We start from the raw sequence: 17,488 nt of genomic DNA, 5'->3' as shown, positions 1-17,488 counted from the left end.
ATGTGTTTAATTAATCTTGCCTTTGGTTTTCCCACCGACGAAGCACCCTAAGCTTAACTAAATCTGTGTGTTTAGCTCATCAAAAAAAATCTGTGTGTTTAGCACAGCACAGCAGAGACGACCAAAGCGGCAGTGACCAGCCCATGAGGAGGTGAGCTCTGCTCAACCCGCGCGCAGCCGAAAAATTGTTTGACTTTCTCACTCTCCTCCCTCCCTCCCTCCATCCTATCGCTTCGCTTCCGCAATCCAGACCCCGAATCCCATGGCGTCCTCCGCGTTCAAATCCACCACGCGCCGGGGCCTCCACCCCGCCGACGACCGCCCGCCGGGCCCCCGGAACCGCAAGGCCACAGCCCCTTGCCCACGCCGCTCCCGCAGCGTCAGCGTCGAGCCGCGCGCCCGCGCACGCGGCCTTGGGGAGTACGCCGCCGGCAACACACGCACCAATCCTCTCTTCGACGGCGGCGGGGACTCTGCGTGTGCGTCTTCCTCTCCGCCGCCGCAGGTGACGGCGGCGGCTGCTACTGGACGTCGCGGTGGGGAGGCGGCGGCGGGCCGGGAGAGGGGGAGGGAGGTGGCGCGGAAGGGTTCGTGCCCCGCCGGCGGGTCAGGGAGGGCGCGCTCTGTGTCCGTCGCGCCGCGGCGACGGTGCACCGCCTCGTCGCCGTCAAGGGAGAGTGATGACGGTAGCGGTGGGAGGAGGGCCTCGAGGAAGACGTCGGTGGACGGGGACATGCAACCATATCGGGACCCCGAGGTTGGTCTCAAGAAAAGCTCTCAACTTTACCTTACTATTGCTTTGCAAAATTCAAACTTTTTTTTTTTGCAATTGGAACTGAAAAATAAAGATATCGGTACCTGGTAATTCTGGTTTCGAGCAATGCAAAAGATAGGATAATTCACATAGTGGAAACTGGAAAGTCCTCTCTAGATTCTCTATGATACGATGAAGAAAAAAAACACATTTTTGTTGCACAAAGTGGAAAGATTCATGGTAAACTAGTTCACAGAGAGTTGTCACTGCAGAGGAATTGAGATCCACAGCATTCCATCAATCCATCTCCATCAATCTGATTGATGCCATGGGTATCCTTGCTCAAGTCACAAGTTCTGTTATTGTTAAATTTGAATAGAGTGATGCAGAAACCAGGGGTATGTCAACAGAATTTCTGTCTTGGAGGAAGCTGCATTCAGTTTGAGCTCATTAAAGATAGTTGTCATTTGTAAACCATAGGCTATCTTTTAATCTCAAGGGTACAATAATAGGTTGTTGGGTTATATTAATAGATGCAAGATATGAAGTTTACTGGAAAACAAGTTACTATGCTCTATGTTACCACCATACATGCCTAACACATGACTAGAAATACACATTCAGGATCTAGCAGTGTCGCTTGTGAAATTTGTGATCATTTTGAGCATGTAAGAATTACCTATCTAATCTAAGAATGTCTTTGTGACCATTTACATTATGTGCACGCTTATAATCTATCCATTTTATTGTCCCTATACCATATCCTATTCTGTTTTACAGTGGCATTCTTGCTTTACAGTCTTGCTCTCAACTTTTTGTGATGCTACTATTATTGTTTCGTTGACAGGCCATTCGGCAAAGCAACCATTCAAATGTCCCAGTGCAACAAGTTATTGAAATTCCTCCTGAGTTTGATCCAGACTCTGCTGAGTTTATCTCTGACATATGTGATTACACAACAGAATTCATAGAGGAAATTGTGCACATTCCTTTTGAGTTTGATCCAGACAACGCTGATCTGGCTCCTGACGTAGAACTCCATTCAACAAAACTGCAACAGGAACAGATGGAAATTCCTCTTGAGTTTGATCCAGACAGTCCTGAGCTGTCTACTGACATGATCGAATATACAACAAAGCTCAAACAGGTCTGTCTATTATTTTGCCAATTGCACTGTGCCTCCAATTCAATGCAGTCAACAGTTATAACCGTTTACTACTTTGGTTACAGTCACATGAACGTGCTCGAAAGCTACGGGCGGATTTAGCTGTCGAAGAGCAGCGTGAACAAGAGTTGAGTAGAGTACTTAAGGGCATTGTAACTGCACCAAATTTTACTGAGGCACATAAAAGAAGGCCAAGAAGGAAGGTAATGTACTTGGTATTCAAGTATTTCACCCTTCGGTATGATTCCATTTGTTGGTAAACATGCTATTCATTTTGTCCTGGTATTTGAACTGACCTTTGTCTCCATATTGTGGTACCAGAGCAGTATAGAACGACTCAAAGTATCAAAGCACTTAGCTGAAGAGGCAATGAATTATTTTGAGGAATGTGTCTCAATCTCAACATTGGATAGCACTGATCTCTCATCACTAGAGGACCCTCAAATAAATTCAGTTGTGAGTGTCGCACAAAAGAGCAGCAATACATTTTTCCACAAAGGTGTATCAAGCATTGCAGATCCCCACTATCCAACTGATCGTCATTGGCATAATGAAGTAAGAAAATCAATATTGGTTTATGTTCTCAAATGTTGAAAATCAATATGGGTATATCAATTCACTGAGGCCTTAAGATTTTAAGTATTTCTTTACGAATATAATTAAATGTTTTAAAGTGTCTACACAAGTACCCAACAACCTCTATCGATGTTTGCTTTTCAACATTAAATTGTTTTACTGTTAAGTTCAGAAGTAGTGCTATCTTTGTAGTGAGAAAATTAAAATGGTACCTGTTGAAATTCAAAGTGTAATATTGAAGTGAGAGAACCAACTTCCCTGGGATTCATTTCTGTTGGTTGTTGCAATCTCATTAGTAAGTAGTAACTCTCTTTTGTATTGGCATACTGCAGCTATTTTCATATTCCTAGGTTTATTCACTCAAGTATTCCTGAATTGTCTACAATGTACTTAGTTTGCTGTATGGATTCATGATTTTATATTATGTACCCAAGTTGATTTCCCAGCAGCATTTCAGTAGAATGACGTGTAGGTATCTTCTATGGACAGCACCAATCATTCTCACACTATAAGTCTATAACAAATACTTTTGCCCTCCCAGGATTCTGACAACCAAATGCGGTGCTCAATCAGCTTAACTGGATCTGATGCGTCTGGCAGTCATGCTATGATGACCCTCATTCCAAGAACTGCATATAGCTCCAGTGACGATCTGGATGGCTTTGACACACCAAAAAGCAGAAGTTGTTGTTTCTCCTTCACTCATGAGCCAACAAAAACTGTTGAGGGCGATGACGTTAAACAATATTTAAGAAGTTTTGGGAAGGGGATCTGTAAAGATCTAAGAGAGATAAGGTCAACTTATTGTGATGATGACTATGTATTTCAGAAAATGAATGCAGACTTACTAATGGATAGTATGAAATTTAAGAACAGGGTAAATTTTGGGGGTCTCCTTATTTGTAACACTAGAAGATTTTGAGAGAGAAAACATCAAGTAGTGCGCAATGGTGGAAGGATTGATATTCATATTAGCAACGTGCAATTAGTAGTGCTCTAGATATATTTATATGATTCTCTCTACTAATTGTGATTTTTTTGGTCACTGCCTTAAGATTTTTTTTTATCATGTGATATGCATGCTATTTTTTTACTTGGGAATAATTTATGAAACATTAGAAGATCCTGAGAAGAGAAAACATCAGTAGTGCCGGAATGGTGGAAATACTGATATTCATATTAGCAACGTGCTATTAGTAGTGCTCTATTTGTATACAGCCCTATGATTCTCTGTACTAATTGTGATTTTTTGGTCACTGCACTGATATGATGTGATTATATGTGATCTCATGCTATTTTTTTTACTTTGAAATAATCTATTAGTACTATAAGGAAATATTATGTCTAGCGGACAGCTGATCTGAAACAGTTCACATATGATTTTATAACACTTCCGTATCATTTGCACTATCTTTGCACATTTCATCTCCTTTTTAAGCTGTGCCAAATGAAAACCACTAGTTTACATCGATCAATGTTGGCAGTTAGTATCTTGTTAGGATTTTACAGGAAAGGACTCGTGTTCTAAATTGAAATCGCGGTGTTTCTTCTGAACATTGAAATTTGATAGTTGCTACTACTTCCATCCTTAAATGTTTGACGCTATTGACTTTTTTATGCAAGTTTGACCATTTGTCTTATTCAAAAAAATTTTAAAATTATTAATTATTTTTATATCATTTCATTTATTGTTAAGTATATTTTTATACATATATATAGCTTTACATATTTTTTTAAAAAAATTAAATAAGACGAATAGCCAAACATATATAAAAAAATCAACGGCGTCAAATATTTAGAGATGGGGGAGTATTACCGAGGAGAGAGGTTTGGTTAGTTGACATATTGGAGTCCAAGTTTTACCGTGGTGTCAGTTCATTCTAGAATCTAGATGTGGTTTGGTTCCATGAAAAGCTTCAGGTTTGACTAGTTCTGTTTATTTTCCAGAAATTTATGGAGGATATTCAGTTAATCCGTGGACAGTTGTATTGTCAGGTAGCTTGCAAGCAAACATGTTTCTGGTCTAATGAGGGAGATGTTAGATGGAAAAACATGGAATTTCTTCATCTTGACTGAATATTCTGGGAACCTAAGATTTATCTTCATTTAGCTTCTCAGATGCAGGCAGAGTAGATGAGAAACGTGATTAACAACCAAACCAAACATTCACCGTACGAGCTGCAATACAACTCTACAAGCAAGCAGCATGTCCCTCTTTTTTTTGGAATAGAGTTGAGAAATATTCATATCAATGCTTCATGGACCATCCTATATCGTACATGTACTTAGCGTTAATTGCTGTGGTTGCACGTCTTATACCCTGCTGATGAATGTGAACAAGCTGGACGGACGTGATGGTGCCAGACGTCAAGAGACTCAGACTAATCGACAATAAGTCAGGTTCCTAATAATTAGGGCAACTGTAGCAGACTGTCTGCCTAGACAAAAATGTGGTCAGACAGACTCGTGATAATTCCTTTTTGGTGAGTATATATGATCTGCAAATAATGGTTTGGCATTCAGGTTTGGGAGACTAATTTACTCAAGGATTGAGGTCATCATGGTCAGCGATCAATCCATCATCATGTACAGGGCAGGGCAAGCAACACATGTTTCACATGATCTGTTCATTGCTGAATTTTTCTTACTAAAGGCACCGTTTGATGATTCTTCATCGAAGGGGGGGCTGCGTTGTGGTATATACTAAAGGTAGTCGCCTTTTCGCTTTATAAATAAAATTTTAAATTTTTAACTTTAAATTTAAAGCTGATTTTAAGGTTTTTTTATTATAGTTTATTTTTTATGTTAGTTTTTAGATCGTCAGGAACATATATTTATAAATATTTTTTTATTTGCCATTCACTTTTCCCGTGAAATGACAAGTGATGGCCTTGCTAGACTCGTGATAAATCGTTTTTTGGTGAGTATGTATGATCTGCAAATAATAGTTTGGCAGACAGGTATGGGAGCTTAATTGGCAGACTAATTTACTCATGGATTGATGTCATCATGGTCAGCGATCAATCCATCAAATCATGTACAGGCAGTGCAAACACATATGTTTCACATGATCTGTTCATCGCTGAAATTTTCCGACTAAAGGCACTGTTTGATGATGCTTCATCGAAGGGGATGCTGCACTGTGTTATTGATGACTGCATGCAGAATAGGATGCTCTGAAATGTTGGGACAGGTGCCAGCCCTTGAGGAGAAGGGAATGCATATTTTTGCATGGGTGCAGAACTCTGTCGTTTGGACGCTTGGCGTTCATGGACTCTTTTGCATCTTACATGTGTTTGTTTCTTTTTCATGTTCCAATGTTCGTCTCCTTGTGTAGCTATGCTATGCACCTTCCTTACTATTGTTTTTAGAAATTTATTTTAAATCTGTGTATATCGAATGTTTATATACTAATTAGAAATATAAAAAATAGATTATTAATAAAACATATTCTATACTCTAGACTATCTAGACTATTTTACGAGATAAATGTTTAAACCTAATTAGTCTATAATTAGCGAATATGATACTACGGTAAACATTTGCTAATTAGTTACTTGTCTTCTTTCTGCAGAATCAAATCACTGTTAGTCTGTAACTCACCTGTAAATGTGGTGAAAACTACCACGTTCTTTCGGGAACAATTAGTTCAGAACAAATTAGTTGTTTATTTTGGCTCAAAAGAACTTGCCTAAACCGGGAGTTAATGTATCCCTCGAAAAAAAACATAATCACAAAATATTGCCGGTGTACAATCTCCGTGGAAATCATTTCCTTCCAGAAAGAATCTCAACATGACCGGTTGTGTACAATGCATACTTAAGAACAAAAGCAATAATAAAAGGCAGGATATTTTTAAAAAGAAAACATAAATAAGTGCAGCAACATTTATTCCTGTCCTTCAGTGTCCATCTGAGTCCTGGTGACACACAAATACAAAAAAAAAAAGGCGTCATTTCCAGTTAATTCTGTTGTTTGTCTTCTCAGCAAAATCAATTCAGTGCAAGTCCGTAACTGATCTGATTAATGAGGTGAATAATTTTCCAAGTATTATCTTTTGAGCTTGTTGATTTGCACGTGTGTGCTCTGTAAAATGATCATGTACCTTCGCAGATAGCATCTCAACTCAACGCAATTGCAAAATTCATCGATGTATTCCCGGAGGAAATTGTATCCTTCCAGAAAGAACATGAATATGACCAGACCAAACGTGTGCAATGCAATGCATACTTACAATTATCTATACTGTTATGGTAGTTGTGATGGTAATACATGATGAATCTATCACCTATCCTACCACAGACTTTCTATTGATTTGAAAGAAAGGATCGTGGGATCATATCCACATATTAATCACCTTCCTATACACTTTAAAAAAAGAAAGGAATTACTGTGAGATCAATGAACCAACGTATCAGTAACAAAAGAGAGGATAGATGCACAAAATTACAGTAATAACGGTTGATCATGATTTTGTTTAATTAAAATCTCGTTGTAACATGATAGCAATATACTTGTCAATAATTTAAAAACAGAAGAAATTCCTCAAAAATACAAGTGTAGCAAAATCGACTCATATTCTCGTATAGTCCTACTCCTATACCATTTTTTGATAACTAAATCGAAATACAACGATTAGTCTAACAAAAAAAAGCATAGCCGGCGCTTTCGAAAACTCTTGTACACCAATTTTCATCCCAAATGTACACTGCACTGCTACGCACTGTAAAAATGCTGTGTAAGTTGGCAAATTGGTGGTGTACTCCCCGTGGAAATTGCCCTTCCAGAACGAATCTCAACATGACCAGGTGTGTACCATGCACACTCATTAATAATGATACAATCCTAGCTATAGAAACAGAGCAAAAATTCTCAAAACAAAACAAAAATGCAATAAGTGCAGCAAAATTGACTCCCATGGTGGCCAGCTTTGAGTTTGAGGTGGAGAGCCCTGCCTGACGCACACACAAACAAACAAGAGACCATGCTGTCATCTTCTTCAGAGACTTACAGTAATCGCTGCTGCTTAATAAGTGAGCAACGCAAAACCCATCACCATCTCTGCAACTGCATTGTTTCTCCTCTATAAATTACTAAACCTCGGGCCTCCACTTCCCTGCCTCTCCTCCTCCTCCTCCTCGTCACCTCTTCTCGCCTGCACCGGCGTGCGAGATCACGACTGCAGTGAGATCACATGGGGAAGAGATCATCTCCTGATCCTGCGTCATCTTCCTCGCCACCGCCGCCGCCTTCGCCGTCGTCTTCCTCCTCCGAGGACGACTCCTCTTCGGCCATGTCGGTTCCCTGCAAGAGGAGGGGGAGGACACAGAAGAGCGCCACCGGCGCCAAGGCCAAGAGGGTCAAGAAGGAGAGCAAGGAGTCTACTGATCCTTCTGCCAATGGCGGCGGCGGCGGCAAGAGGAGCTCCATCTACAGGGGTGTCACCAGGTTTGTGTCTGCATGTGCTGCTGCTTCCTTCTCTTTTGATCCCAATTCTCTGCTACTCTCTTCGATCTCCTCTGTGGTTTCTTCTGAATTTCAGTCAAAGATTGCATACAAATTCGTCCTGCATTGCCGCTATTTAATCGATGGCTCATCTCCAGCCAACAATTTCGCATTTTTCCACCATTTCAGACTCCCCAAGTAGGAGTTCTTTCAATCAGTTTCTGAATGTTCTGTTGCCAAATAAACTTTACTTGCATGTCAGAGATCATGAATGATTTCGTCGTTTCTGGGTTCGTTCGCCGGTCTGCTCCTGTTTTTATGCCTCATCTCTCGGAGCTCGCCAAGCATGATGGGATCCATTTCTTGATCTCAGAATTCCCTTTTTTTTAACTTTTTTGTTCTTGCTCTCCTCCCTTGGAGTGAGTCAATTATTATTAGATGGGAAGTAGTGAGTTGGTTGATCTACATTTACTGCTTGCTCATCTTGGAGTGGTCAACTCCTCCTGTTTTTTCTTCCCAATTAAGGCAATTGATTTAATGCTTCTTATTTATCAATTATTAATGATTTCATTTTTTTTGTTGCATGCACGTATAAACAGGCATCGGTGGACAGGCAGATTTGAGGCCCATCTGTGGGACAAGAATTGCTCCACTTCTCTTCAGAACAAGAAGAAAGGGAGGCAAGGTACGTAGTCAGAACATGCATTGCGTATAATTTAACAATTGTCAACCTGAATTTTCGCTTCATTTTTATCTGAAAATGACAAGGAGAAAGTGAATACGAGAATTTTTATGTTACAGTATAAATGTATAGTGAAAGAAAAAAAAAAGAAATATACAAGGCCCTTGGTGGTGTACTTTGGTATACTGCCAAGGATCTTAATACACGGCCATTAGCACAAAGCTTATTACAAAGTGTAGCGAATTTTTTAAGGCTGACATTCTGATTAAGCCTTTTTTTATCTCCCCTTTTTTTGCTGTTATCTTTGGGGGACCTTGCCCTTGTGATGTGCATGTGACCCTGATCTGCTGCTGCTTGATGCTCTATTGGCCTCCCATCTATAGTCTATTTGGGTAAGTCCCACAAGCCAGTATTTTTCTAGCCACCCTGTTTTGTCAGATTCATGTTGCATGTTACAATCTCAGGTTTTGTTTGTTTGATCTGTCACATACTTGGTTTGTCTTTAATATGAAAACAGTTTATCCCTAAGAATAGAGGCATATAGCAACCAGTTGTTACAAAATTATAGTTTTGGTGTTTGTGCTGTTTCTGAACATTGGTGCAATGTTTAATGATGTGCAGGGGCTTATGATAGTGAGGAAGCAGCTGCCCGTGCATATGACCTTGCAGCTCTCAAATATTGGGGTCCTGAGACAGTGCTCAATTTCCCAGTAAGTTTGCCATCTTGGACAATTATGAGATTATTAAGACGTACTAATAAGTAATGTGAAGAACTGTTACTGAAGAACTGATGTGATGCAGCTGGAGGAATTTGAGAAGGAGAGGTTGGAGATGGAGGGGGTGTCCAGGGAGGAGTACTTGGCTTCTCTCCGTCGCCGGAGCAGTGGCTTCTCCAGGGGTGTCTCCAAGTACAGAGGCGTTGCCAGGTATACTAATTAATCTCTCTCTAATGACCTGGATGATGAGTCAGCATATTGCTAGCTAATCACCTGGACGATGAGTCACTAGCACATTGCTAGCTAGTAGCTAGGGTCTACATCTTGTCATGCATCAGCTGGCAACGTCATTTGCCAGACGTGTATGCTCTGCATCGTCTGCATGCGTTGCCCCCATGGCCTCTTTCTTTCTTGTGTCAGCTTCGTGCAATGTCAGAAAAAGTCAGCACCGAAAAAGTTCTGAGTTTTTTCTTTCCTGATGAATCTGTACTCTCTGCCTCCAAGATCAGCACTGTATTGTGGTGCCAGTGCTACCAACTTGCTGTTTACATTTTGTTCAGAGCAAGGCTGTTGCAGAATTCATTTCTGAACTTGCTGTTTACATTTTGTTCACAGCAAGGCTGTTGCAGAATTCATTTCTGAACTTGCTGTTTACATTTGTTCACAGCAAGGCTGTTGCAGAATTCACTTCTGAACTTTCTGTTTACATTTTGTTCAGAGCTAGCAGTTGCAGAATTCATTTCTGAGCTTATATGTTGGGTTTTCTTCAGGCATCACCACAATGGACGGTGGGAAGCACGGATAGGGCGGGTCCTGGGAAACAAGTACCTCTACCTGGGTACTTTCGGTACGTATTCTTTCATGCTCTTTGCTCTTCTTTCTTTCTTTCTTGGAGCATCCTAGTTAACTCAAGAACTGTCAATTGGTTGCATTTAAAAGCCACTCTTGTTTGTTGGACAATTCCTTGTTTGCCTGCTGTAATCCGGCCGGCCACCTAACTTTTACCAAATTTTATGATGGTTGATCAACAAACCATCTACGAAATTAAATGGCGTCTATTTCTTGTTTTCCTTCCCTTCAATGTAGATTTGACATTTTCCTTGTTCCAAGTGCTACCTCTGTTAGCATAGTCTTCAATACACATGTTCCCTTATTTCTCAACTGTATGAAACAACTTTTCATGAAAAATATACTAATCTAGTTTTCATATTTTGGATCATACTCTCTCCATTTCATAATCATTTCATAATATAATATAAGACGTTTTGGCTATGTCTAAATTTATTTTTTAATCAATTTATATTGTTTATATATGTAGCTTCATTACTATCCATATAAATAAAAGGAATACTAGAAAGTCTTACATTTGAAATATATGTGGTAATATTTTTGCATCTATTAATTGTTGAAGATATTAAGGTTTGACTGCACACATTTTAGGACGTCATCGCTTTACGAACGGAGGTAGAATATCATTCTGCTTGGATGCTCTTGACCACAAGCTTTGTTTTTTTACTAGAAAAATTAAATGAAAGTGCTATGGAAGGTAGTGTTGAATCGTTTTTGTTTCACTAGAAAAAAAATCATAGAACTTTTTCATGCTGGCAAGATCAAGACCATGAGACCAAGATCCTGGACCTGTGTACAATCCCCAGAAGGCTGTCCAACTTGCTTAAGAAAGAAAATAAAAACAAGCATCATACTTGATCACCACCATGTCCTAGTAATTACCAGACAAAATCCTAGTATATATAGTACATGGCTTGCAAGTGCATGTGACAAGCATGTGAGTGGTGCCAGTAGTAAACCAGATGGTGCATAGGGATCTTCAATTCTTCATCACTGCCTGGGTGCTTGCCCTTTCCACTAGAGCCAGCTGGGTGAGTCAGCAACCAGTTGCAAGTGATCACTTCACGTGCATGGAGCATGCCCTACTACCCCCCTTGTATCAAACTAGATCAAGATTCAAGATCCACAACTAGAGTCACACAGATCACAGATGGATTCATCAGTACTTTCATAACAATTAAAGAAAGAAAAAAGAGAGTGAATAGGGTCACTAGTTACTAGTAAATAGAAGGTTGCCAGCACAGTTCTAGATACCAGCAATGTGGGAAGGCATTTCAGGTGATGTCCAGCACATGTCAAAGTAGAAAGTAAATATGTGATGCAATTCAGCATCTCTCAGAATTAAGATCCAATGCGTTCATTCATTTACTAATATAAACAATTCAGTGATGAACTAAAGTCTTAAGTCTATTATTCTAGCTGCATTCTTATATATGACATAATACTGAAGCCTAAAGGCATTAATATGACCTGATCAATTATGTAATGCCAATGTTAAACTCTGTTCTAAATTGCCCCCAAAATTCCTAGTCTCACCAAATAATTTGTTCTCATGTAAACAAACCTACAACTTTCTACAGATACCCAAGAGGAGGCCGCCAAGGCCTATGATCTTGCTGCCATCGAATACCGAGGTGCCAATGCGGTAACCAACTTCGACATTAGCTGCTATCTGGACCAGCCACAGTTACTGGCACAGCTGCAACAGGAGCCACAGGAGGTGCCAGCATTACATGAAGAGCCTCAAGATGATGGCCAAAGTGAGAATGCAGTCCAAGAGCTCAGTTCCAGTGAAGCAAATACATCTAGTGACGACAACGAACCACTTGCAGTTGATGACAGTACCGAATGCATGAATGAACCCCTTCCAGTTTCTGATGGCATTGAAGAAAGCCTCTGGAGCCCTTGCTTGGATTATGAATTGGATACAATGGCTGGGGCTTACTCCAGCAACTCGATGAATTTCAGTGAATGGTTCAATGGTGAAGCTTTCGATGGCAGCATGGACTACCTATTTGAAGGATGCTCCAGTACAATTGAAGGCAGCAAGGATAGCTCGGGCCTGGCAGAATACAATTTGTTTGAGGAATGCAATATGTTGGAGGACATTTCAGACTTTTTAGAAAAGGACATTTCAGATAGGGAGCAAATATCTCCTCAAGCAAACAATATCTCCTACCCTCAAAAAATTATCAGTGTGTGCAACTGATTATCTGTGTGTGTGTTGATGTGATAAGAATATTGAGATATACAGGGAAGTTCTCAGGATTACAGTGGGTTATGTTTCTTTGTTCAGTGGCACTGCTGCAAAGAAGCAAAGCTTCTGGTAGGAGTTCCATTCAGGTGGGAACTGAAAAGATTCATATGCTCCTCCCTGTGGTCCTAGTCTCCTAGAAACCCAAAGACAATCAACTTGGCATGAGACGAGTGTCTGTGTTCTTTTTGTTGTAATACCCCAAAGGTTGACTGATTAACTAGGGAGAGAATTTTCTCCCTTACCCTAGAACAGTAGAATCCTAGATTGAGCTAGTTAATTCTGATTACTTAGATTTTGATGCTTGAGTGGTACTGTAGGTGTTCCCACAAGGAAACTGGCAAGTTCACAGTTTTATAAGATATGGAGCATTTGTTATACAGAAATCACATTATGTAAATCTAACCAACTTCCAGAATATACAGTCAATAATATACATCTTTTGGTTGAGGCATGAAAGCATAAGCAGTGCAGCATTTATTGACACTCCTGTTATGAATAGCACTTGTATTCATTACAAGTTACGAGGGCATAGGCCCGAATATATACAGGTACAAGGTAAGTACATATGAAAACTATAGAAAACGGTGAGTGCATATGAAAACTATAGAAAAAAGGAAACTATAAGAGTACGAATACATATACACCTAACAATTCCAAACATCAGTAATGTTAACGAAAATGAGCAATTTTACTAGTTTTGAGAAAATAGTGAGAGGTGTCACATTTTCTAGGATAAAATTTAGTAATTCAAAGTATTTTGTAATTGGAAGTACATAAAATTTAGTATAAAATTTTGGTACCTCTAGTTACTTTCTCGAAGCCTATAAAATTTCTTTAACAAAATATATATTACTTTAGTTACATTTTATCACCTGTTTCAATAATTTTCATTAGAGAAATACTTAAATTGTTACCCCAGAAAGCATCAAACGCTTTCCAAAGCACCAGACATTTGCTGTTTTTTTTTATTATGAGTTTCCTTTTACCATCCTTGAAAATGTACTTAGAAGTACCATATTTTCTAATGTATAAATTTGGTATCTCTAGTATTTAGGTACTTCTTCAAGAACAAAGAGTAAAATTTCTCTTTTATTATATGATAAATAATCTTACAGTGTGACACGTTGAACAACCAATAAGAATGGGTAGTATGCACAACATCCTACTGACAGGTAAGACATACTCCTTTCTGTAAACAACAAACACGGGCTACCTTTTTAGCAATCTAAATGATGGCATCTCCTGAACACTAGAAATGCTTCCAATTGCAAGTTCCTGTTCTAACTGAATACGTGTGGACTTTAGAACCTCCTGAAAAATGGAAATGAAGACAACTGAATAAGGTGATGGAATGAGAAGCCATTAGTATGAAGAGAGCAGATGTTCTACAGAGGACACACATTGAATTCCATATAACTAGCTTGTCTTGCGAGCCACTGAGCGTCAAGCATCTCAAAAGCCACACAGAAAAGGTTATCAAAAGCCATCTCGTCTTCTCTAAGTAGTTGAACAAAGTGGGAACTGGCTTTTGTGCTCATTTTTCCTACAAAGAAGTTAAGAGATAAGCTGTAGTTCTGCATAGAGCTGGAAAAAAAAAGTTATAATTCTATAGTATAGGCAGTAAATTGGATCAAAAGGAATATCAAAAAGGTTACTGCAAATTTCACCTGATTGCAGATCAAGCATTTGCACTAGCATATAAGATATGTTCACGCCAGCCACTGCAAAGGGATATTCCCATTCAGCTCTCTTACCATCTGCCTTGTGTAACAGACTATGAAAGGAATCCTGCATGTTAAACCAGACATTGAGCATTATACCTAATGGAGGCATACTGGGAAATCAGCTAATAAACGCAAAATCATGCGGAGTAATTCTCTATGATTAATGGAAACATACTGGATAGTTTCTAGCAAAATATATTAAATTTTCCAAGGACATGAACCCCCCTGCCCTGCAAACATTAGATAATTCAAAAGATTAGTAGTCAGGGTTGAAGTGGTGTTGACAAAATGCATGACAGCTTATATCCTAAAATCATCAGTAAGGATTAGGGAAATGAACCTAAAATCAGTTGCTGGATCAGAATTCTGCCAGCCCATCTCCTTCCATAGATCTGATTTCAGAGGAGGAAGTTGTCGGCTGGGATAAGCCAGTCTCCAAAGTTCTTTCAGAGCATCCTGTCATAGGAATTTTTTTTATTAACATGCATATAAGTATGTGAAGATATAATTTATATTTCCGGTTAATAATTTCTTCTGAGCAAGAAATTGGCATCTCACTGATGAGAACAATAGACAAGAATACCATAGGTCTATAGGTACAGAAGGCGAACCTGATGCTTCATAGAGGAACTGTCGAATGGCACATTTAGTCTTTGTCTTAAGAACTTTAGTCTCTCTTCCTATAAAGTAGATATGGAACTGTCAAAACCCATTAAATCATGTCAAAAAGTTTCTGAATGTAAAAACTTGTTTAGAAACTTGAAATAGTGAAGAATAACACAAAGATGCCATTGCTTTGCTCCTGTAGAACAGAAGGGTTGGAATTGATAGACTAACTCAAGAATTCATTTGATTTTCTAAAGGATGCAGGTCAACAAGACTTTTGTGGAAGAAATACAACACATGTTTCATGGACATACCAATTTTTTTGTTGAATAAATGATGAAAGCAAATAAGTACTTCTATTATTGTGTCCAAGATGATAAAAAGTTAAATAAAAGGATGAATTGAGCATCAAAGCTGTTAGGTGCATGCTTGGAACAGCTCAGTAGCTCACTCAGATACTTAACCTTCCAAGAAATTAAATATATTTTCATTCACACTTCAGTAAAAGGTTTGAAACGTCTTAAAACATTTACATGAAAATAACATATAACATCTGATACTCATAAAACTCATGCTTTAATGTGAATACTTTCTTCATACATCATACAATATTTCAAATGAAAATAGGAGATCTGCATGTGCCACCACCGGTTATACCTGTATTGGACTGAGACCAACTAGAATTGCCTGTTCATTATGTGAACCATGGGAAGAACAAGACCACCTAAAGAACCTTGCTAGCAATGAACCAAACTGAGAGACGGCGATTCCTGAAAAGAAAAGAATTTATTTTTCAGACAGTAAATTATCTAAATATCTAAAAGGCCACGTTTAGCATTCTCTTTTCTATGTTGGAGACGGCAGCAGGACACCAAAAAAAATCCACTCTTCTGGAATCATATTCATGACAGTTACCTATCTTCCTTACAGATCGAGCAATAAAAGTTGATATAAGATGAATCCAACCAAGGCGCTCTTGTCCTTTACCATCCCATAAATCTGGCTGCAGAGTAGGTTCATATCTCTATAAACAAAGTAAAATAAAGGGCATACAGATAAGGAGCATGAACAACTAAAATGTCTTGAATAATCAGGATTCGTATCTTTTGGAGAAATTTTACTGACATCCGATTGGGGTTCATGAGTACTGTTTCCTAGAAGAGGTTCTCTCACAGAATCTGGTATGGTTGCCTCCATTTGTTTTTCGCTTCTATCAATATCAGCAGCGTAAGGCTTCCTTTTAATGGCTTTTGAGGCCATATTACTTGTCCAGTCAGTGTACTGCACAAATCATGCCTGCAATGTAGGAAGAGAAAATGGCATATCTATCACTCATATCTGGTGGTTTCGCAAAACTACCACTACTAACTTAGGCTTCGGTAAAATATCACCCCTAACGTGTGCATTGGAGCCGATATACCATTTTGGAGTTTTTTTTACATCTTGCACCTCCTTTTTGGTCCCTGTCAGACTTTCTCGGACGAAATTGCCCCTCTTCATTTTTTGCAATCTTTCTCTCCAGCCAGCAGCCAGCAGAACTACGGCCGTGTTCGGTTGGGTGGTATGATAAGTTAACTTATCCGGCACGGAAAACGTAGTAATAGATTAGTACATGATTAATTAATTATTAATTATTAAAAAAATATAGAATATATTAATATGATTTTTTAAAATAACTTTTCTATAGAAAATTTTTACAAAAAATACACCGTTTAGTAGTTCGGGAAGCGTGCGCATGGAAAACGAGAGGGGTAAGAACTTACCCCTGGCGGCGAACGCGGCCTACGTCTCCCTGTTTGCGTTTTCTCTCGGCTCTCTCTCTCTCTTCTCTTAAGTTATGTCTGTTTCCTCTCTTCTCACGTTCTCTCGGTTTGCTTTCTCTTCTCTCTATTTCATCTCTGTATATTCTCACATTTACCACCCAAAATTTATTAACAGGCAATTTTTTGTATGTGCCAAATTCTTTAGACCAACATCATTTTAAAGCAAAAAAAATTGCAAAATTTAGAACAAATTACACATTTAAAGATAGAACACAATTCATAGATAGAAATGGAATAAAATGGAATGAAATGGCAATAATGCAAAATTTAGACCACAATTTAAAGATAGAACAAAATCTAGACCACAATTCATTGATAGAACACAAAATTTAAAGCAATAATGGAATAAAATGGCACATATAATTCATGCACACCACATATGAACCGCCGCCCGGAGGAGAGCCGCTGTGCCGGCCAGAGGGGAGCCGGGGCGCCGACCGGCGGGGAGGCGCGAGGAGGCGCGGGGAGTCGTCGACCGGTGGGGACGCGCCGACCCGCGGGGAGGCGCGAGTAGGGGCGGGGCCGGCGTGCAGGCGCGCGGTGGGGAGAGGCGTCGCCGGCCGGGGGTAGCGGGGAGGGGCGTCGCCGGAGATGGGCGGGGGCTGGAGAGAGGCAAACCCTAGCTTGAATACGTGAGAGCACGGAAAGAGAGCCGACGCCCAAGTTAGCAAGTTCTCGTTCTGGCTGGAGAGAAAGATGGCAAAAAATGAAGAGGCGCAATTTCGTCCGAGAAAATTTGACAGGACAAAAAGGAGGAGCGAGATGAAAAAAAACCCCAAAATAATATATCTGCTGCAAGGCACACGTTATGGATGGTGTTTTATCGAAGCCCAAATTAGCGGTAATATTTTCGTGACACCACCGGATAAGAGGGAATTTAACTATTTGTCA

General features: G+C 39.6%; 3 protein-coding genes across 5 annotated transcripts; 2 read left to right on the top strand and 1 right to left on the bottom strand.

Moving 5' to 3' along the window:
* The first annotated feature begins 189 nt into the window (after window positions 1-189).
* Window positions 190-3,748, top strand: LOC102714873. The gene is made up of 5 exons (XM_015843047.2): window positions 190-757; window positions 1,602-1,901; window positions 1,985-2,122; window positions 2,241-2,474; window positions 3,037-3,748. Exons 1-5 carry the CDS (start codon window positions 263-265, stop codon window positions 3,415-3,417), a joined length of 1,548 nt encoding a protein of 515 aa, XP_015698533.2. The 5' UTR covers window positions 190-262; the 3' UTR covers window positions 3,418-3,748.
* Window positions 3,749-7,434: 3,686 nt separating this feature from the next.
* Window positions 7,435-12,895, top strand: LOC102714329 (AP2-like ethylene-responsive transcription factor At1g79700). Its single transcript, XM_006663714.3, has 7 exons — window positions 7,435-7,943; window positions 8,540-8,625; window positions 9,006-9,014; window positions 9,244-9,332; window positions 9,424-9,548; window positions 10,109-10,185; window positions 11,768-12,895. Exons 1-7 carry the CDS (start codon window positions 7,690-7,692, stop codon window positions 12,394-12,396), a joined length of 1,269 nt encoding a protein of 422 aa, XP_006663777.2. The 5' UTR covers window positions 7,435-7,689; the 3' UTR covers window positions 12,397-12,895.
* A 606-nt stretch (window positions 12,896-13,501) lies between these two features.
* LOC102714598 (ELMO domain-containing protein C-like) lies at window positions 13,502-17,270 on the bottom strand. Of its 3 annotated transcripts, none has more exons than XM_015842693.2 (10): window positions 16,972-17,270; window positions 15,900-16,070; window positions 15,690-15,798; window positions 15,432-15,544; window positions 14,780-14,848; window positions 14,509-14,624; window positions 14,344-14,398; window positions 14,112-14,232; window positions 13,845-13,987; window positions 13,502-13,755 (listed from the first exon to the last, which is right to left on the bottom strand). In XM_015842693.2, exons 2-10 carry the CDS (start codon window positions 16,032-16,034, stop codon window positions 13,654-13,656), a joined length of 963 nt encoding a protein of 320 aa, XP_015698179.2. In that variant the 5' UTR covers window positions 16,035-16,070; window positions 16,972-17,270; the 3' UTR covers window positions 13,502-13,653. The 3 variants fall into 3 exon arrangements, with proteins under 3 accessions (XP_015698179.2, XP_015698178.2, XP_006663778.2); XM_015842692.2 differs by lacking the exon at window positions 16,972-17,270 and adding an exon at window positions 16,195-16,357; XM_006663715.3 differs by lacking the exon at window positions 16,972-17,270 and having other exon boundaries at window positions 15,900-16,357.
* Window positions 17,271-17,488: the final 218 nt, after the last annotated feature.

The sequence above is a fragment of the Oryza brachyantha genome, chromosome 12, assembly GCF_000231095.2.
Source record: "Oryza brachyantha chromosome 12, ObraRS2, whole genome shotgun sequence".
NCBI classification, from domain to species: Eukaryota; Viridiplantae; Streptophyta; class Magnoliopsida; order Poales; family Poaceae; genus Oryza; species Oryza brachyantha.
Note: the sequence above shows the minus strand (reverse complement) of the source record. Positions and strands in the feature narration are given on the sequence as shown.